Source organism: Urocitellus parryii, chromosome 8, assembly GCF_045843805.1.
Source record: "Urocitellus parryii isolate mUroPar1 chromosome 8, mUroPar1.hap1, whole genome shotgun sequence".
Lineage (NCBI taxonomy): Eukaryota > Metazoa > Chordata > Mammalia > Rodentia > Sciuridae > Urocitellus > Urocitellus parryii.
In genome coordinates, this window is record NC_135538.1 from 77,924,421 (window position 1) to 77,946,242 (window position 21,822).

At 39.1% G+C, this 21,822-nt stretch overlaps 1 protein-coding gene and 1 pseudogene across 2 annotated transcripts in view; one reads left to right on the forward strand and one right to left on the reverse strand.

Moving 5' to 3' along the window:
- Window positions 1-21,312, reverse strand: part of Bckdhb (branched chain keto acid dehydrogenase E1 subunit beta) — a 187,955-nt gene extending 166,643 nt beyond the window's left edge. The window contains exons 1-3 of one of the 2 annotated variants that reach the window (XM_077801776.1): window positions 20,985-21,312; window positions 8,411-8,488; window positions 6,660-6,728 (exon numbers count right to left, since the gene is read on the reverse strand). In XM_077801776.1, coding sequence (XP_077657902.1) covers window positions 6,660-6,728; window positions 8,411-8,488; window positions 20,985-21,180 — 343 coding nt within the window. In that variant the 5' untranslated portion in view covers window positions 21,181-21,312. The remainder of the gene's footprint in view (window positions 1-6,659; window positions 6,729-8,410; window positions 8,489-20,984) is intronic. The other variant, XM_026410869.2, reaches the window with a different exon arrangement.
- Window positions 11,837-12,488, forward strand: LOC113197875 (mediator of RNA polymerase II transcription subunit 28 pseudogene; annotated as a pseudogene).
- Window positions 21,313-21,822: the final 510 nt, after the last annotated feature.

The following is a 21,822-nucleotide window of genomic DNA, read 5'->3' on the forward strand; positions in this document are numbered from 1 at the left end:
GAAAAATACCATATGGTTCTACTCATATGAGATACTGAAATAATTAAATTCAATTGAGATAGAAAGTAGAAGGGTAGTCTAGGGCTGATGGAGGGGAAAATGAGGAGTTGCTGCTTGATAAGTGTAGTGTTCCAGTTTTGCAAGATGAAAGAGCTCTGGTAATGGATGGTGGTAACAAATGCAATAATATGGATGTATTTCATAGCCCTGAACTGCATGCTTAAAAAGTATTAAAATGGTAAATTTTGTTATGTATATTTTACCACAAAAGTTTTAGTTATTTTCATTAATCTTTATAATGAATAAATTAATTTATAAGTTTGTTATAAAATAATTCATTATTATGACTCATAATTTTTACAACTAATAAAATTATATTTACTAATTATTTTGTTATGTATATTTTACCACAAAAGTTTTAGTTATTTTCATTAATCTTTATAATTAATAAATTAATTTATAAGTTTGTTATAAAATAATTCATTATTATGACTCATAATTTTTATAATTAATAAAATTATATTTACTAATTATTCATTTTTAAATTATTTTTCCCTCTCTCACGGGAGGGAAAAGAAGGCACTATTAAATAAGTATATCTAGTTCTACTATAAATTCACTTTCAGAAAAGAAAGGAAACTTGTAATATCAGGAGCAACTCACAGTGTCTGACACTCAGAAAGTTAAGAAAATCATGTAAATTATCATATTAGTAATCATCCTTTAAAAACTTTTTAACAAGCATATTAGAAAAAAAAGTTTTTTACCCACTTATTAATAGCTGTTTTTACTCCGAATTCCTGGAACAGTTAGCCATTTTACTGTCTATATGTGGTATTAAATCTGCTTTTAGTCATAAATATACTTACTTCAATAGGAGGAATAAATCATGTATTCCATTTCCCTGAGAAATTTTTATGAATTTTATCAAGTTCTTTCTTCAGTAAAATTAGTTTCAATTTGGGCCAAACCCCACCTGGCAGACAGCCACTCTTCAGTGGAATCCTGACAGTCAATCCAAAAGTATGATTGGCACTGAAGTAACCTTTTTTGCATCAGGAACATATAATAGAAGGTCACTATTTGGTTGAAGATGTTAATTTCATGATTCATATAAGAGACTGTCAAAAGATAGTGCTTACATTCCTCAATTTAAAGGTTACCACACTGGAAAAAGGAGCTTCTTACGAGAATTAAGTGCCGAAGGTACCCCAAGATTCCAAGATGATACAACAATCATATTCATAAACATCTAAATGAAAAGGGAATCAATGCATGAGGAAACTGTATTCCTCTTTTTAAAAAGAAATAAAAGCACAGAGTACTTTCATGTGTGCAGAAGGTTCTACACAGGTCATCTGGTCCTTGTCCTTTACTTCACTGATGACAATAGGGGCCCAGCGTCAACTCCCAATTATTGGCATATTATATAGATTACAAATTGCCTTCTCCACATGCCTGTCCTAGTTTTCCTTCCTGACATCAGTGTATTAAAGTATCTGGTTATACAATTTCTGTGATGTTTACATAAGGAAACAAGTAAGTGGTTTTAACTTTTCCCAAGCTGCTATGACAGCCTCACTTGCGGTACAAAGGAATGAATATAGTAATGGAAAAACATCAGAGCTCATGAAAAGGAAGATGTTCAGGCCTGTAGGCTCATTTGGCAATTCCCTACTACCTCTTTTCTCACTTAAGCTTCCTCCAACAAGTGGGCCAGATAAAGCCTAAGATCCACAGCCCAGGAATATTCCTCTCAGTGCAGATCAGTGCTAAATAAAAACACAGCTTAGGGGCTGGGGTCATAGCTCAGTAGTAGTGCACTTGCCTAGCACATGTGAGGCACTGGATTCAATCCTCAGCACCAGATTAAAAAAATAAATAAATAAGGTTTTTTTAAAAGGTATTGTGTTCATCTACAACTGAAAAAAAAAGAGAACACCTTCAACCTGACATAAAGTCTTAATTGAATAAAACATGTACACACACATACTCAGAATGAAAATAAGAATAAATTTAGTAGATGTATGTGGAATTCAAACATAAAATAACACATACTCTACAAATCAACTACTTTGAACTGTCCTCTGCCCAGAATTCCCCTAATTCCAACTGTTGTTCTGATCAACAGATCATGGCCAACCGTGCAAAGCTGGCCAGGTATGGTGGCAAACACCTATAATCCCAGCAGTATAGGAGGCTGAGGCAGGAGGATTTCAGGTTCAAAGCCAGCCTCGTGAACTTAGTGAGACCCTAAGCAACTCAACAAGACCCTGTCTCTTACTTGATATAAAATGTAAAAATGGGCTGGTGTTGTGGTTTAGTAGTTAAGCACCCCTGGGTTCAAGCCCTGGTACCAAAAAGAGAAAAAAAAAAGTTCAAAGTTGCCATCAGGTATACAGTAATGAGGATATGCTATTCTCCTTTTCATTTTCAAGACACGCATATTATTGTTTTCTATGAAAGGTAAGGGAAGGAGTAAAAAAGAAATTTAATGGTGTTAAACCCACACTCACCTGTATTATATGGAATACAAAATAGCTCTGTCTCCCTTCCTTTTTTCTTGGAATTGCTTCTAATTATGCAGTTCCTTCATTTAAATATTTAGTGGCATTCAGCTTTACAATATTGTGTCAGTAAACCTGCAATCCTTCCACTCTGCCTTATGATGGAACATAAAATGCTTCATGACAGTTCCAGAGTACTGGAGCAATACAGGATCTCATTACAAAGTGCAGGCTGCCACCTACTGATGGTGATCCCTTCCCACTCAACACTCAGATTTCTCCAGCAAGTGAATTGGTCCCTCACCAGAGGTTTTCATTGCTAACTTATTTAACACAATGTATTTAATTATAGCAATATAATTTTTAGTTCTTTTAAATAAAATCTTTTAGAATAAACAAAAAGAATACTAAGCAGACATGCTTCTATATAGCTAAAAATTTCAGGTCTACATTCTAAAGAGCAGAGATTACTTAAAAAGGATGTTTTGGGGGTTTGTTTTTGTTTTTGTTTTGTTTTGTTTTGTTTTGGTGTACTGAATGTGGATTAATGGTATTTTTCTAAGATGCAAGAAAAAATCTATTTTAATATATATTTCTCTTCACCACTCCCTTTATTGTTTATTCCTAAAAACAGAAGCTCACTTGCTCTCATTAGGGTGGTGATTGCTTATCTTGATCTAGTTGGAATTATTAAAAGTTTAAATTCATAGTTCTAAAGTTATTGTAAAAATTCACAGCAGCTAATGACAATAAAGCTAAAAGAGTTACATAGCCATTAATTATCTCAGCCCCTTGCCATGTAGACATAAATCTGCAGGTGCCCTCCAACATTACTAAAAGTTTTTCTCAAGAAGGAGTTAGTGTTTCTCTGTTTTAACCCTTTTTTTTTTTTTCAAAAAAAAAATTACTTCAGACCAAAGTATTTAAGAAAATCCCTTTCTGAAGCAGAAGACCATTGTCTTCTGGAGGAACAAGTAAATTCACTCAACAAAATTCATTTAACAAATACTACCTGACACGATTGATTTAGTGCTAAGATTCACAGAGAGCTTAAAGATTTGTTATCTTTGAGAAGCTGTCTAGTAGAAGATCTGATAGGGAGATGGTTATAATATAAGCTTCAAGAAGTAAGAGACAAGAGCTATAGCTCAGTGGTAGAGCATTTGCCTAGGATGTGCAAGGCCTTGGGTTTGATCTCCAGCACTGCAAAAAACAACAACAAAAACCAAGAATATATAAGAGACACAATGTAACCAATGATAAAATAATGCCTGAGACTATTTGGAAGTGGGGGGACCTTTTCAGAGGAAACCTTCTGAAGAAGAAATTGGAGTTTGCCAGATAATCGCATGGGAGAAGAGAGATCCAGAGAGCATGTACAAAATGACAGAGAGCTCACAGGACACATCAAGTAACATGAAATTTGTAAACAGTAGAGTGGATAAGATCAAGTAGTTAGCAACGAGATCTCAAAGTCTTTTGTACATTGTGCTAAGAAAAGTGAATTTTAGAATGAAAACATTAGTAAAAAGGTAAAGAATGGATTGAGGGAAAGTGAGACCAAAGGAAGGGTGACTACTAAGAAATAAAATTGCCTAGGCAGAGAAAATTAAAGATCTGACGTGCCAGGGCAGTAAGAATGGAGGGGCTGGATTAAAGACAAACTATGAAGATGAAATTTTCAGATTTGACTGGATGTGAGAAATGAGAAAGAAGGAAGATATGAGGACCACCCAGTTTTGAGCTTGGGTAACTAAATGGATGTTGATATAATCACCAAGATAGAAAATGCAGTAGAAGGCATGGATTTGGTGTATGGGTGTGATGAGTTTAGTTCCGGAAATGCAGCATTTTAAGTGACTGTGTGATACTGGGGTGAACATATGCAGTGAAGGGCTGAGGTTGTAGCTCAGTGGTAGAGCCCTTGGATTCTCAGCACCACATATAAATAAATTTAAAAAATAAAATAAAGGTCCATCAACAACTAAAAAAAGAAGAAAAATGATATGCTGTGAAATAGTGAAGATATAGATTATATCTCAGGAAAGAAGTCTGGATTAGAGACAGGAACTCAGAAGTTTGTGAGTAGCAGGTGCATGGATGAACTGCCCCAGATGGAATGAGGATCATGGTGAGAACCTGGTCAGAGGATCCACTGAGGACTTACCAGCTTAAACAAGCCTATGGCATGCCACTACAGTTCCAGACAAGACAGGACAGCGAAAGCCAAAAATTGTTCAGCCAGCACCATAACTACACCAGACAGACAAAAAGGCTACAAAACTATATACAAAGTGTACACACATTATCTAACATTTTAAATTATTCAATATTCAAGTATAGTCCAAAAGTACATATTCCAGGATATGCAGTTATCTCTAGTTTATCTCTAGAAGTATGTAAGCAATTTTTATTTTGTCTTCTATGTTTTTCTGTCTTTCCCATTTTTTTCTACAAATGGGAAAGTTGCTTAGGGCCTCACTAAGTTGCTGAGTCTAACTCTGAACTTGCCATCCTCCAGGTTCAGCCTCCCAAGAAGCATTTACAGGTTTTTAAATGTTTTCTTAAAGATCTACAAGTTTGTAGGAGTGTCAATGATTAGGAAAGATCATCTTTTGCTCACTATCTCAAACTCTAAACAGCTGTTAGAATAGACAAGTAGAAGGCAAAGGGACTAGATCCAAAAACTCAACTTGCCACAGATGGAGTTAAAAAAAAAAAAAAAACTGTAAGTGCCCAATAAGTTCCCAATGGTCTCTTTGATTTAAGTACACCGTAACTTCACAGAGAGTACAATAGAGAGAAAGATAACTTTTTTTTTTTTTTTTTTGCATTAGGGATTGAACCCAGGTGCACTTTACCACTGAGCTACAACCACAGTGCTTTTTATTTTTTTTATGTCAGGTCAGGATCTAGGTAATTTGCTGAGGGTCTCATTAAGTTGCTGAGACTGGCCTCAAATTTGCAATGAGATTACAGTCTTGCCTGGGATTACAGGCCTGAGCCACCAGACCTGGAAAGAGACTATTTAAAAAAAAAAAAAAAAATCTGAAAAGACACCCACTCCTCACCCTTTGCACACACATGAGCAGTACCGGGCAGAGTAAAGGAAGGAAGAGAGGGAGATGTCAACTCCTGCAAACCCTGACCCACTCTGTGGACTTCCAGATGAGATAAGACTGAGAGAAAAAAATAAAATGTCAGAAGCAGCTCAGAGGCATCCTTAACCATGGGGGTGGAAATACACTCCTCACACAGCAAGTCACGAGTGGGAACTGAGAGCTGGCCAAAAAGAATTCTGTCAGTTCTAAGTTGGACCCAAAAGAAATAAATAAAAGCAACAGGCAGAAATCAATCGCATGCCAGGCAAAAGACAGAGCAGCTGGGATGAAGTGGGCATTAGATGGTTAATTTTATGTCTTCTTGGCCAGGCTGTAATGTCCAGTTATGTGGTCAAACACAGACTCAGAAGTTGCTGTGAAGGTATCCTTTTTTTAAGATGTGATTAATGTTTAAATCAATAGCTTTGAGTAGAGCAGTTTACCATTCGCAATGTGGGTGGGCCTCGTCCAATCAATTTAAAGCTTTAAGAGAAAAGACTTGAGGTTTCCCAAACAAAAAGGAATTTGGCCTCCAGACTAAAACACAGAAACCCTGCCCGAGTTTCCAGCTTGCCCTACAGACTTGCCAGCCCCCGCAATCATGTGAGCCAATTCCTTAGGAAATAAATCTCTCAGTCTTTCTCCCCAACAAAGATGAAATTTGTTAATAGACTACCAGGCAGAATCTTGAACTGGAAGAAAGGGAACTGAAGTCCCAGGCCAAGGCATGCTGCAGGAAGATGCCAAAGGTTCTTGAACAGATGGGTGACAATACATTGACTATCATTTAGTGAAGATTATTTTGGAATCTCTAATGTGTGTGATATGAAGTAGATCAGAAGATACTAGAGTTAAAACACATTTCGAGAAATCTAGGCCACAGGACTCTACAGGTGGCTGAGGAAATGAAAAGGTGCTCACCCATGTAATAAAGATACAGAAATTTAACAAAGTATACTTTGTGGGGGTTTTTTGTTTGTTTTGTTTTGTTTTGTTTTTATCTTGAAGTAAAAGAACTACGGGAATACTATTCACATAGATATTAACTTACCATACTTGTCTCGCAAGCCAACAGTGCATCTGAAGACTCCACCAAAGGCAACGTCTTCGCCAAATATTACTGGAAAAAAAAAAATTAAAGAAGTCATTTTCTTTAGTGATCCCCAAGTAAAACTAATCATGAAAAATAAGCAATTAAAATGTTTATATTTTAAATCATTAAACAGAAATGGACTGAAGATCTAGCTCAAGGTCTCTCAACTTGGATATTATTAATAATTTGGACTAGATAAATCTTTTGTTGGGGGGACTTTTCCTGTGCATTGTAGACATACAGCAGAATCCTGGTCTCCACCCACTTGATGACAGCTGCCCATCAAACACATAGCTGTGACAACCAAAACTATCTCCAGACACTGATAAAGGCATGGGAAGCAGAGTACGGGTGGAAAGAACTCCCTGCAGAGACAGAACCACTGATCCTGAATCTCATCTTGTTTTACCCAGGAAGAAACGAGGCCAGAGGAGTAGTAGAGTGACTTGCCAAGTCAAAAAGCCAGCCAGAACTGTGATTCACAGTCCCCGTTCCCGGGTCTGTGGTTTTCTTAAACATAGTGTACAGTAAGAGTCAGCCCTCCGAGGAGCTGAAGGAGGAGAATTCCAAGCTAACAGAAGGGTCTCAAATAAAAAGGGACTTAGACTGTATAAACAGACAGGAAGCAAGTATGGTAGAACACAGCAGCATAGGAAAGAATGGGGTCAGTGGAAACTGAGAGGAGCCTTTTAGTAAGGCAAGAATAAATTAAGGAGTATTCAGAGAGCCCAACTCTAGTCCCATGAATGCACCTGAGAGTTTTATGGACCTCAAGAAAATAAGTCACCCTTCTCTACATTCACTCATCTAGTTCTATCATTCTCAGATAACATTCAAAACAAATCAAGGTCTAGTAATTTTCTAGTCCAGCTCTCACTTCCTTCCCAAAAAAAAAGAAATTACCTGTTTTCACTTCACTTAACTTTAAAACAAAGGATTCTCAAGTGGGCCAGGGATGGTGGCCCACATCTCCCAGTGATTGAGGTTGCAAATTCGAGGCCAGCCTCAGCAATTTAGCAAGACCCTCAGCAGCTTAGGGAGACACTGTCCCAAAATAAAAAATAGGAAGGACTGGGGATGTAACTCAATGGTAAAGGCCCCTGAGTTCAATCCTCAGTATCAGAAAAAAAGGATTCTCAAGGGGAAGCCCAAGGTATAGTAAAGTGAGAGTGTGTGTATGTGAAGTAAATCCAACCAAATCTAGAAAACACAGAAGGACAACTTTTTATATTAATCATTAATAAGATAAAAATGAAATTGCTTATGAAATTATGTATAAATATTAAAATTATTTCTAAAAGAAATATTACAAGTTGAATGAATGGAAAAAAGTCAAAAAGTATAGAAATCAAATCTTCATTTATGAATTTGTATCTGAATGACCTGGTATTATCTGGTTTTTTTCCTATACATTAGAGAAACAGAAGTACATAGTAGATATTGATCCAGAAGAAATTACTATAATATTAGGACCATATATACTATGAAAACTGACCTAATGTCAACATACATGAGAAGTAGTAATGAGTGGATACAAACATGTACTAATACTGCAGTTTGGTTCTTCAGTCTTATATATTTGATCAGGTCTTTCAAAAATTTCTGGTTAATATCTACAATGTTAACCTTTGAGCTCCATACAAATTTTTCAAGCAAATTTTTAATTCTGGCATAAGCAACTACCACAATTGAACGTAGATCAACGTTACCTGCAGTAGGATCTTTAGCCAGTGAGTTATCCAAGGCGCTTGTTATTGACTGAAAAAGATTCATTTTTTGAGTTTGCCCTGTGGAAAACAAAAAATAGACTATTTAGACAATATAAAATATGTAAAAATAACCAGTTTCTTAACAATTGACTACAATATAATTAAAATCCAGATAGAAAGAAAGGCACAGAATATATCATGTGAATTTACTGGATTATTTACAAGGATGCTTGGGCTGTGGGATATAAAAAAGCAATAAAAATCTTCAGAAGCTAGTTGATGAGGTAAAACTTACCAATACCAAATAATTTATAAACAATTTTTAAAAATAAAGAGGGAATATAATCAAGCAACTAAATGTACATAGACAATAAAAGCTACGGAACCTTAAGGTGAGATTGAGAGCCAGAGTGCAAGCAGTCTCACCCTAGACAGATGTTAGGAATCCCAACCATAAGGAATACACAGGACCAGTGGCATGTGTTAAATATGCCAAGGCAGGCTACTCTAATAAATTTAGGTACCCAGAACTACTAGTATTCAGAACAACATAATCCCATGCCTACACGTCCTTCCTACTATCTCATTGCTAGCAGAATCTCTGCAAGTCAATACCTGTCTCCCTGAATAGATTTTTGGGAGGAGTAAATGAAGCAAATACATAAGACACTCAGAACAGTACCTGGCACAGCGTGTGCTGAAGAAATGTTAGCTATTTATTGTTAAATTCTGGACTTTGTCCATGTCCTTCCATTTGACATTAGCATTATTATAAATGGTTTATCTGATAAAGTTCCAAATGTTGCAATTCAGAAACATCATGACTTCGAAGCTTTGACTGAGGCCTAGATATCACAAGGTGCCCTAGAACTGAAGTTCAACTCCTCTCCAAAAGCACTATTCAGAGCACAGACAGACTCCTTCAGGAATCTCCTGATCCAGAGGCCCAGTCCTACCTTGGTCTATCCAGTGGTGGCCACCTTAACCTGCTGCTTACCCTGGCCAATGTCCATCTAACCTCCATGCTCTTCAGTCACCCAACCAATGTGTTCCAAAAGTTAAGGCTTAATTCCCAGTATGGGTCATAACAGCTACTGCTGTTGCCTTTCACCCTCTGACCATGGAACACTGGTCACTTAACCTCTTCCTGAAAGCCCAACTTCTTCCCTAGCCCAGCCCAGCTCCACAGCCAGCTCTGACCTATAAATCCTCAGTTCTTCCACTATCCTCCGACATGTCTCTCTGATCTTTTAAACAGTGCTGAGGCCCATGCTTCAGGTCTTGCCAATCCCTTATGAGATATGCCCTGTTGCCCTCTGTGCCCAGAATAATAGTCTATTCATACTTTTATTTCTGGTGGAGATGATAGGAATTTACTCAGCAAATCACTGATATGTCATCTTTGTCCAAGGAAACACAACCATACCATGTGTCCACGATTACATCACAGTTGATTTTTCACCAGGCTAAGACTTTATCCCTTTATAGACAATTTTCTCAAATTCTTGGCTACTCTATGAATATTCCTCCAGTATTTATTGGTGCTCAGCATCACATGATAACAGTTTAGGGTAAAATTTCCTCCTACTCACAATGAAATCCCCCACTTTTTCTCCTGTGTCATTCATTTCAAAGAGCAATATTTACATTTGTCTGTTAGGATTTTCATAGTTAGCCACAGGAGAATTAAAATGCCTCATCATCTAAGCTGGTCTGAATTTTTAAGTCTGCTTACTGAATGCCCCCAAGACATTTTATGTTTCTTTCTCTCTCCCTTTTGCATTGCTGGGGATTGAACACAGGGCCTCATGCATGTTAGGAAAATGCTGTATTAGTCAGTGCCCACTAATTCCTCTTATTGCATTGCAGCTCTGCAAGATTTTAGCAGAAGAAAAACAATAAAACTCACACAAAGTAAGTCTGGAAAGCATTGCTTGATATCACAAAGAATGCACTCATATGGGATAACATAAAAATAAGGGTATTTAGAATTTATATTTTCACGTGAGCACAAAAACTATGCTTTCACTACTGAAAATTTTTACCAAATGGATTTAAAATTTTAGGGTTTGGGATTAATTACTCATCTACTCAATGCTTTTACAAGTTATAAATGCCAATTTTAATATAGTAATATCAACTACCCATTCTTTTTCAAGTTGTAGCATGATTTTTGGATAGAACAGGAAGAAATCATATTATTCATAGGTATAACATTTTAAAATATGTGTTTTCTTGAGAATTATGTATTTGAGGTTACACCAAAGACCACCCATAGAATATGCCTTTATTCCCTAATTAGATAAGCCCAGCACATGCTAACCAAGGCTGTACCACTGGTAAGATTTTTATAGAAAGAAAGGAAGGAAGGAAGGAAGGAAGGAAGGAAGGAAGGAAGGAAGGAAGGAAGGAAGGAAGGGAGGGAGGGAGGGAGGGGATAGGGATGTTGCTCAGTGGTGAGCGCTTGCCTTGCATGCGCAAGTTCCTGTGTTTGATCCCCAGCCCTGAAAAAAAAAAAAAAGCATAATACTAAGAAATTACTAAACGCAAATGTCAAATTATGAATGTTAATAAATGGCTGACAAGTTTCAAAACAGATAATTCTTTTTCAAGACAAAAAGTTACAACAAAACCAAAACAATACAGCAGCACAGTTTCTTCCAAGGCAAGGATGTGAGTTAATGGCCACATAGTGGTAAAACTGGGCTCTGTGGTTGGGAATCAACTGATTCACTGAAAGTATTTTAAGTAGAAGATCATGAATAACCACATCATCCTGGTTTCTGTTAAAAAAGTAGTATGTCAGCAGAATGTCAAATTCTTAACAGTTTTTGATTAGAGCTATATTTGTTCACTAAATGACTAAACAAATAAGCACATATAGCTGCTTCGATAAAGGTTTTTTTAATATGAAAAAAAAGTTACCCACTTAAAGGAATTCATAGGAAAAAAATCTACCAATGTCAGAATTCAAAGACAGACAACAGAAGAAGGGCAGCGGGGAGAAGTAATGTGCAACAGCAGTCTGATGGAGTAGGTCTTTGATAACTACTCCTCTGCATAGTGTTGAAGCAGTAGAGAAGCCATTCCCAGAGCTGTGGCATCTGAGACACAGAGGCAAAAGAGTGCCCAAGGGGTAGTCTCCAGAAATAAGTAAGGTGAACAGTGGGCAGGTTATAACCCAAACAAAAACACACATGTACAATAAAGAAAATTAGGGTCTTTCAGAAAACAAAAGTCTACCAATACATTCAGCACAGGTTCTCCTTTGTACTGTCTAAAGTTTGGTATAGATCAGCACTTCCTCCTCAGATGCCTCTTGGAAACTCCAACATTTAGCACACTGTCTGACATGTCCATTGAAGCATGATGAATAGGTGGCATCCATGAAATCGTGTGGTACTAATCACACTGTGAAATGGGAAGATGCAGTGGGCCATTCCAGACACTGCAGCTCCACTGGGCAGTATGTTCTCTGGGCACCTCCAGGATCCCCACCACTCCCACAGGGACCTGGGCTAGGCCTCGCTTCTTCAGGCAGCGATGATGCTCCAAGAACTTCTAACAGTACCTTGGTGCACGAGTTAAAGTCAACATTCGAGGCTTGCTTTGCTTCTCTCATAATTCAGGAGTATGTTAACTACTCAGATCAGGAAGAAATTCAAACTGGTGTTGATCGAGGTATCCAGAAGTTGCTGGGTATTTCAAGACAGACAGAATGCTTTTTTCTACAAAAACAGATTGCAACTGGGGATATAGCTCAGTTGGTAGATGCACAAGGCCCTGGGTTCTAATCCGCAGCACCAGCAAAAAAATTAAAATTAAAAAAAAAAAACAGGCAGGTTGCAGTTGCTGGAAATCAGAGTAAGTTATCAAAGGTGATGTCTAAGAATTAAGGAATGAATTGTAGTGGAAAGATGCACTGGAGAAGAAGCACTTGACAAAGCTGAGGCATTGGCAGCAGATGCTGGAGAACATCAATGTGCAGCACAAAAAGCCAGCTGAATTCCCTCAGGGCTCCTTGGCCTATCTGGAGCAGGTGTCTACCAATATCCCTGCGCCTCTGAAGCAGACCTGAGAGGGGTCTGTTCCACAAGGTAGGCCCCTGCAGACAGTTTTGCCAAACTTCCCTCTGCGTGGACTCACATTTTAGAAAAACTATTTGCTAGAGAATGAGTTGATGTATTTGTTTCCACCTAAAAATTTCCCTGAATTTTTATGAGCTGTTAATTACTTGAGTATTTTATAAAATGCCTATAGCTTGGTAAACAAAGTGAGGTTAGGTTCTTTTTTTTTTTTTTTTTTTTTTTGATCTGTGGCAAAGTTTAGACTACTAGTTTGATGACACAGATTCCTGCTTTTCTTTTTACAGTTGTTAATTTGTTATGATCTAGTTCGGTTGTAGGCCTTTCATGATAACTACTCGTCCATGGTAAGTGTAGAAAAATATGTACATTTGTTGTCACAAAACTTGAACTACCTCAAGAAGAGAAATCTAATGCAACATTTGTAATGTTTTCAGAACATTAAAGAGTGTAGATATTTTGTAAATGAATCAGAAAAAGGGTTAAAATAAGGTAGGTTCGAGTAGTAATATTATAGTAGATCCTTAAATTGATGCTGCCTTGTACTGGGTTAAATTTATGTTCTGGGTGGTGTTACTGTTCTGAGGGATGCTGTATTAGGACTTGATGTGCATCTGGATGCCTTGCAGAAATGAATGGGTGTGAGTGACAAAACAGACCCTGTCTGCCTAGCATGACAGCTGAGACACAAATGAAGTATGAGTCAAACCTTGGTCTCATTCTTTTTGTTTTGAGTTTTGCTTAGTTTGCTTGTGTTTTTGTTTTACTTTTGGGGAAAAAGACAGTTTACATGAAGAAAGATTCTTGCTCATGGATTTGATTCCAAGGGACTAGGGCCTTGGGGTCAAAGATGACTGACAGAGTAATCCCCAGCTACTTCACATCCAGAGAGAACAGGGAGTGTCTCCATCAGGGAAGGTATTTTGTCCTCTTATTGGAGGACGTTTTCCTTTCTCTGTTTTACACATCTCTTATTAGATTACCCTTCACCCAGCACAAACACTCCACTGTCTTCTGAATAGTCAGCAGGTTTGTGGCTCAGTGTCTTGGTTCACCTTGTCCTCTCCAGCCCTGAAGATCCCTCCCCATGCATCTCGATATCCACTCATGTTCTTGGCCTTGGCCTGGTCCACAAAGCCTCCACTTCATTTCAGGGCACAGGGCCTTTTGTTCCTTCCACTGTCCTTGCTAGGTCCTCACTTACAGGTTAGTGAATAGCATCTGTTTCTATGGCCCTTGCTGCATTGTACACCCATGAAAATTAGGCATTAATCCCCTTGAATATACAAAAAGCACATATTTTATGACACTTTGTACATACTTATTAGGCATTTAATCTGTGTGCTGTGTGGATGATATTTGGCTTGTGGAACTACGACCTGTGATTACCAGCCTGAGGCTAGCTGATGCCCTTAGTTGAAATATATAGGTGAAAACTTTTTTAAAAATATTTTTAGTTGTAGAGGGACACATTACCTTTATTTTGTTTATTTAGTTTTTTTTTTTATATGGACTGGGGAATTGAACCCAGTGCCTCATGTGTGCTAGGCAAGCACTCTACCACTGAGCCACAACCCCAGCCCAGGTCAAAACATTTTGAAGTTATTTTTACTCATATTATAAGGGTTTAATCTGGTCATCTCATGCCAATTAAAAGCTCTGATTGGCAGCTTGAGATTTCTTGATTAAAAACCTAAATAAATTAAGTTTGAAGCAGCCTTTCAATGATAAAGGTGTTTTGGGTGAAAACATTGGAAACTGTGATACTTGGTGCTTAATGAAAATGTTTTGAATTAGTATATGTAAGAGTTACTATCATTTCTTTATTAATTCAGAAATTATCTGTCAAATAAATAAAACTTTTCAATACTAGAAAAATGGGAAGATGACTAAGAAACTGCCTATTTTTCCTAATAAAACTTCTTCCAGCCCTCCAGATACCCTGTTTTCCAGAACTCACTTTCTATTTGCCAGGTATCTACCTTTATCTCATTCTAATTCCTACTAAGGGTGTTGGAATGGCTACCCCAAGTAGGATAACATGTTGTACTAACCTACTAAACTGTAAATGAAGGGGCTAAGGATAAGTTCTGTGGTACAGTGCTTGCCTAGTATGCCTGAGACCACCTAGGTTTAATCCCCAGTACCCAAACAAACAAAAACTGCAAATGAAAGCTCTATAAATATAATTGCCTCTTAAAGTTCTAGTATATATGGCATATCTACAAAAAGGAAGAAAGCAGAGAGTACTTGAGGGGAACAGGATCACTTAAATCCAAAATTAAGAGGATCTACACTTTAAAGTTGAAGAATTATGGCTGGGGTCCCAAGGTAACCCCATATCAGAGCATCAGGTAATTTTTGCATGATGCCATGGGACATCCCTTCCTTTTGCTGGCTTTATTCTCTGCTCCATCTTTGAACTACATACATGCTGGTTATCTGCAATATGAATCTCTCCTCTGGGCTTCTGACTTCTATATCCAACAATCATCAATTCTCTACTTGCTGTCTTGGGCTTTTCTAACTCAAAGACAAAACCAAACTCTAGATTTCTGCTCCCAATACCAGTCTTTCCCATATTAGCAAACAACACTAGCCTCCACCCTGGTGCCCAAGCTGTAAACCCAGGGGCATCCTTAATGTCTTCTTTGAACCCATCAAATCCTACTTCCAAATAAATGACTTAATCTAGCACGGTTACATTGGGAGCAGTGACTGAATTATGGGTCTTGAACTGTCCTGTGACAGTGATGATACCTCTCTTGGGAACTCTCAGTGAGAAGGCGAGGGTGGAGACTGCTCAGTTGCTATGGTGACACCCTGTTCCATAGAAGGTTTTGTACCAGCCACGGAGCTATTCAGTTCTTGCCCTTGAGGTTCAGATGCCAGGTGTTCAGGTATAGAAAGTTCTGGGTGGAGAAAGCTGATAATTATAATCAGGCTGCTGGTACTCATGACCTTGGTTCTGCTCACTTTGAAGAACTTTTTCACAATAAATCCTTTTGATGTTTATGCCTATATAATAAATGTGCTGAGCATATTGTGTATCACTACCTCTCTACCAAGGAGTAGTCAACCCCTGAGACCCAGCTTTTTCTCGATTTATGTGTCTGTATTTTTCCCATCCCCTCACCACCGGGTCTGGGAACCTGAATTAATTAATGGCCCTGCAGGTCACAGCACTTTACAGCCTATGTCCAGAATTACCACCTTTTCCTCTTCCAAAAAACTGTTTCCTCACTTATACTGCTTTCACTCCTTCAACATTCCCCCAAATATCTGTTACAATAAGAATCCTAAAAAGCAAACCACATCATATTACTCCTGTGCTCAAAGCCCTACAAAGACTGCTGACCACACTCCCTGTCATGTCCTCAAGGCCCTGCTTGATCCCATCCGTGTCCACCTCTACAGTTCCATTATTAACCACTGTTCCCACGGATCCCCACTGAAGATTTCTCTCAGTTCTACCACCTAAGCTCCCTGCCACCTCAGGACCTTCACATGTGCAAGACCCCTCCAGCTGGCACGCACTTCACACCTCTTTGGATACTCTTTTTCAGAGGGATCCTTTGAAGCCTTGCCAGGTCTCTATTGTTCATCTTTTTAGAGAAAATTCCTTGAATTATTTCCTTCAAGGAATTTATTAAGAACATTTCCTAAGCTCACATGCTCACCCACTCTTTCTCTCTCTCCCACCAAAAATGTGCTTCTTCTCTGGCATTTGCCACTTGTATCAATGATATCACCACTTTACCATCCTTGCAGGTTCTCAGGCTAAAAATATTTCATACCCCTTCCCTAGGCCCCCCCAGGTAAAACAGTGACAAACCTGGTCATATGGTCAAGACATACAACCCCCTAGCACCATCCAAGCACAATTACATCCTCTTATACAGACAACAACAATATCTGATCTTTCAGCCTCCTTACTTCCCATTCGTTAATTGACTCTATAAACTTTCCTACTAATGTAACACAAGCACATTAAAAGTCACTTTTTTGCCCAGAAAAAAAAAAAAAAAACCAATGGTCTTCCACAGCCCAGCAAAACTTGAGTCCAAATTAATGCACCCATCATAACATGGGGTACATTGAAGATAGGCAATCTGTTCCCCCCATCAACCTTTAGACTGAATTTTCAAAGTTCCATTTACCCTTTAAAATTTATTTCTTAATCCTTCTGTTTTTCCTGCAAATAAACTCACTACCTCCCCATTCCTCACATAAACACGATGCTTTCTCACTTATCTTTACTTACATTATTCTGCTCCCTATAAACTCTAATCCTGGAAAGAAGACCTTCATCCCCACAACACAGGACTATCCAGTCTCCACCTGATCTTGGAGAGACCTGTCCACCTCAACCTGTTCAAGACACCCCCACTAAAAGGTTTTCTCAGTCACCACAACACAAGCTCACCAGACTCATCTTCCTGAAAAAAACACTTTCCCCCTGGTCTTTGCAAAGATGATTCTTTGTCAAAGCTCACTGTGCAGCTTAAATGTCACCTACTCAGAGTCCACTCTGACCACCAATTAATTAAGCAGTCTATTTTACATGTTAAGAGAAAACCAACGAATAATAAAAGTAAAGAAAGTATTTGCATCAGACATGGTGGCACATGCCTGTAATCCTGGTGGCTCGGGAGGCTGAAGCAGGAGAATTGCAAGTTCAAGGCCAGTCTCAGCAACTCAGGCCCTGAGCAACATAGTGAGACCCTGTCTCAAAATAAAAATAAAAAGAACGTGAAAATATGGCTCAGTGGTAAAGCGTCCCTGGATCCAATCTTTAGTATCAAAAAAGAAAAACCAAAGAAAAGGATTTGCAACATATAAAAAAGGCAAAAAGTTACTATCTTCATTAATATCTTAATTATACAAAATTTTAATACATAAGGCTAAAATGTAGGCTTTGGAGTCAGGCACACTGGGCTTCAAGCTCAGGCCCTGCGATTTACCAGACTTGGGAAGGCCACTAACATCTCTGAGCCTCAACTTTCTCACCTGTAAACAGAGAAAAATACTGTGTAACTCACAAGGTTATTATGAGGATTATGGACTGATCGCCCTCACAACACCTGGAAAGAGTAGTTACTCAATAATGACAGAAAGTATTAATATTGGTAGAAAAATACTAAGGGCACAATTTTTAAAAAATATTTTTTAGTTGTAGATGGACACAATAGCTTTATTTATCTTTATGTGATGTTGAGGGTCAAACCCAGTGCCTCACCAGTGCTAGGCAAGTGCTCTACCACTGAGCCACAACCCCACCCCTAAGAGCATAATTTTTAAAATGTGAAAAAAATCACAGAACATTCAATTCACAGAGAAAATAAACCTAGTGAACAAATACATGGGGAAATATTTCTCAATAGAAATTAAACAAATGCAAATTAAAACAAAGTGCAGTTAGCACAAAATCTGAATATAGTGTATATGTGTGTACCTGTGAATTTAGCATTAACACCTAATAAACTCTTATACATTCTCATATTTGAAACAATATAATAGTCTTATAAAGACAGGGTATAACCCAGTCATTTAAAAATCTATTAAGCATTCATATATTAGGGTTAAAAATCTCACCCCTGGGGCTCTATACTGAAGAAATAATCTCAGAAACATAAAAATCATATACAAGAAATGCTTAAATTTATACTATTTATAACATTGTAAAACTGTAACAATAAAAAGCACAATGGTAATTACTGTTTCCATTTACTGAATACTTAGTTATCAAATATCATGTTAAGTATTTTATAAATATTATCTTATGTAAGCCTCCTAACTGCCTTGTGAAGTAGATATAATTATTAACCTCTTATAAAGAAACTGAGATTCCCCCATTCCCCACCCCCCGAGTACTGGGGATGGAACCCAGGGGCATTCTACCCCTGTGCTACATCTCCAGCCCTTTTTATTTTTATTGAGATGGTGTCTCACTAAGTTGTGATCCTCCTACCTTTGCCTTTCAAGTTGCTGGGATTACAGGCATGCATTACAACACCCAGCAAGAAACTGAGGCTTAAAGGGGATAAGTGATGACCTCAAAGTCACAGGTGGCAGGGACAAAACAAACCTAGGATAAGATGATTCTAACTTTTGAATTATAGTATCTCTATGGTACATATCCTCTAAATTCTAAAGAAGTTTATAATAACTATATGTTCTTATGTACCCTTATGTGAAAAGCTTCTGATTAAATAAAGCAAATTGTATTTATATGAAGATGACAATTATGGAAAATACACTAAGCTGGAAGGATGCACCCAAATGTTAGCAATATTTACTGAAGTGAATGGTGAAATAACTTTTTACTTTTCTTCTTTTTTTTTTTTTTTTTTGGTACCAGGAGAACTCAGGGGCACTCAACCACTGAGTCACATCCCCAGCCCGTTTTTATATTTTTTTTTAGAGACAGGGTCCCACTGAGTTGCTTAGTGCCTCACTGTTGCTGAGGCTGGCTTTGAACTCACAATCTTCCTGTCTTGGCCTCTGGTGCAGCTGGGATTATAGGTGTGCTCCACCACACCTGGCAACCCTTTACTTTTCTATTATGTAAATTATATGTAATATGCTTGTATTATTTTTATAAAAACATACAAATGTGACAGCACTAAGATGTTAATTATTTCACAACTGTAGAAAGGGGATTAAAAAGACTTATGCCCTACTTCTCAAGCATTGCGTCAGAGTTTCTTTCTGTGAAGACAGAATTGAGGTTCATCCTGTTGGTGAAAAGCATTCGTATTCACCTTTATGGTATCTATCAACTGTTTCATAAAGCTGGGATACCCTCTTAGTAAATTCTTTCTATATGCATTTTAGTACCATGTCTACAATATTTACAATATCACCTCTAGAATCTGAATGATTAGATTCCAAAGCTGGAGCTGCCACCGACATGATTGTGTCACCTTGGATAAACTATCTCAAGACTTCAGTTAATGAAACTGCAAAATGGGAATAAAAACATTACCTACCCTTTAAGTTTGTCCTAAGCATCAAAATGAGATGACGAATGTAAATTTCTCAGTTCACTGCCTCTCAGTGATAAGCACTCAATAAATTCTTATTCTTGCTGGGTGCAGTGATGCACACCTATAATCCTGGTGGCTCAAGAAGTTGAGACAGAGGATCACAAGTTCAAAGTCAGCCTCAGCAACTTGGTGGAGACCCTAAGCAACTTAGCAAGACCCTGTCTCAAATCAAAAAAAATTTAAAAGAGGGTGGGGGACTGGAGATGTGGCTCAGTGATTAAGTGTCCCTGAGTTCAATCCCTGGTCCCAAATTAAAATTTTTAAAAAATGTTAATATTTATTATTCACAAGTAAAGACATACTTCCAAAAATGTCAGCCCTGTCACATAAAAAGTTATTAGACATGGGGCTGGGATTGTGGCTCAACGGTAGAGCACTCGCCTAGCACGGGCGGGACCTGGGTTCGATTCTCAGCACCACATAAAAATAAAGGCATTGTGTTTGTGTCCATCTACAAAAAAGATTTTCTCTCTCTCTCTCTCTCTCTCTCTCTCTCTCTCTCTCTCTCTCTCAAAAAAAAAAAAAAAGTTATTAGACATGAAAATGGAAAACATTTTCTTACAGTTTCCTGATATTCCGATGACAGACACTGGATCTTTAGGAAATTACATAAAATTTTAAAAAAAATAGTAAAAGTTTTGCACAAAAGTCATACTATAAAGTATTTGCCAAAAACCCTTCCTATAGCTTCCACCTCCCAACACCTACATCAATTAATCTTCCTTAGCTAAGTGGCACCATAGCCCAGCACAAGGTTGGCACTACACTCAAATAGAAAGCCTACATTTTTTCTTTTTTTCCTGGGAATGGGGATTAAATCCGGGACCTTGCACATACTAGACAAGCGCTCTATCACTGAGCTACATCGCCAATCTTTTTTATTTTATTGAGACAGGGTTAGTAACTTGCCCAGACTGGCCTCAAACTTGCAATCCTTCTGCCTCAGCCTCCTGAAAAGCCTGGATTTTCCCGACTGAAGGAAGAACCTGTTCTGCAACCTTGGGAAAATCAAATCAGTTACAAGGTCCTGAAGCTTACTCTTATCTACCACGAGCAAAAGCCATAAATAAGTCTTTTAAATGCTGCTGCTGCCTAAAATGAGTGGCACCCAAGGCCCAGGCTGGGAAAGAAGGGACGACAGAGGACACAGGATTCCTTGGGCACCACCTCTCCACCTCAGGCGCTTGCAGAAGGTGGTATGCCCTCTTGCCCATCTCGCAGGTGCCCAGGGGCTGCGTCTCAAAGGCTTAGTAACAAAAACAGGGCGAGGAGTCAGACCCTGAGCCTGGGAGGGTGCTAGAGCTGGCGGGGCTTGAGCCCGAAAGGCAGAAGATCGGCCTACGGACACCCCCTCCTCGTGAGGAAGGCGGCCCTCCTCGTGAGCGCCCGCGTACCTGGGAGTCTGGGGCGGCGGGACTGACAGGGTGACCCCCGACTCACCGTACTCGTGGGACTCCGGGTCGGGCTGGAAAGTGAAGTGAGCCACCTGCCGCATCTGGGCCGCATCCTTCCTGGCCGAGGCCGGCTGCAGGAAGCTCCGCGCCACGGCATCGCCTCGCCCCCGGTGCCAGCGCCCCTCCGCCGCGGCAGCGCGGAGCCTCAGCAGCCGGCCTGCGGCCACCGCCACGACCGCCATCCCCGCTGGCCGCCCGGGTTAGCCGCTCGCTGCCGGCAGGGAGGGCGGAGACCCGAGGCGACTTCCACACTGGTCGGGCCGGAGGGGCAGACCCGAGAAACTGGCAAATCAGAGGTGACAATTCGGAGGCGGGGACCTGAGGACCCAGGCTACAGCTCCGAGTGCGCGTGCGGAAGGGGGGCCAGCGCGAGTGTCGGAGGCCGGTGAAGGCCAATGAAAAGGGTCCTGGAGGCGGAGCCTTCCCGAAACCAGCTGTGCGAACCCGGAAGCAGGCCCCTCTGCACAGTGGAACACCATCCCTGGATTTGTTCTTTTCTATTACCATTTGCAATGCCATTTCCAGTGACCTTTTTGTTTTAAAATTAATACTTTATTGGGCTGGGAATGTAGCTCAGTGGTAGAGCGCTTGCCTAGCATATGTGAAGCCCTGAGCCCCATCCCAGTACCCATCAACAGTAGCTTAGCATGACATGTTTGGCTACACAAAATGGCAATTCTTATACAATGTAAAATTGTTCTCTCTTTGGTTTCCATTTGTTTTTTGGACAATGTACTCTGTCAGTGAATCACTGGCTAGACATTAATAACCATTCTTTAACTTATACTCAAGTAGGGTCATTTTGACCAACTTCCCCTTCTGCT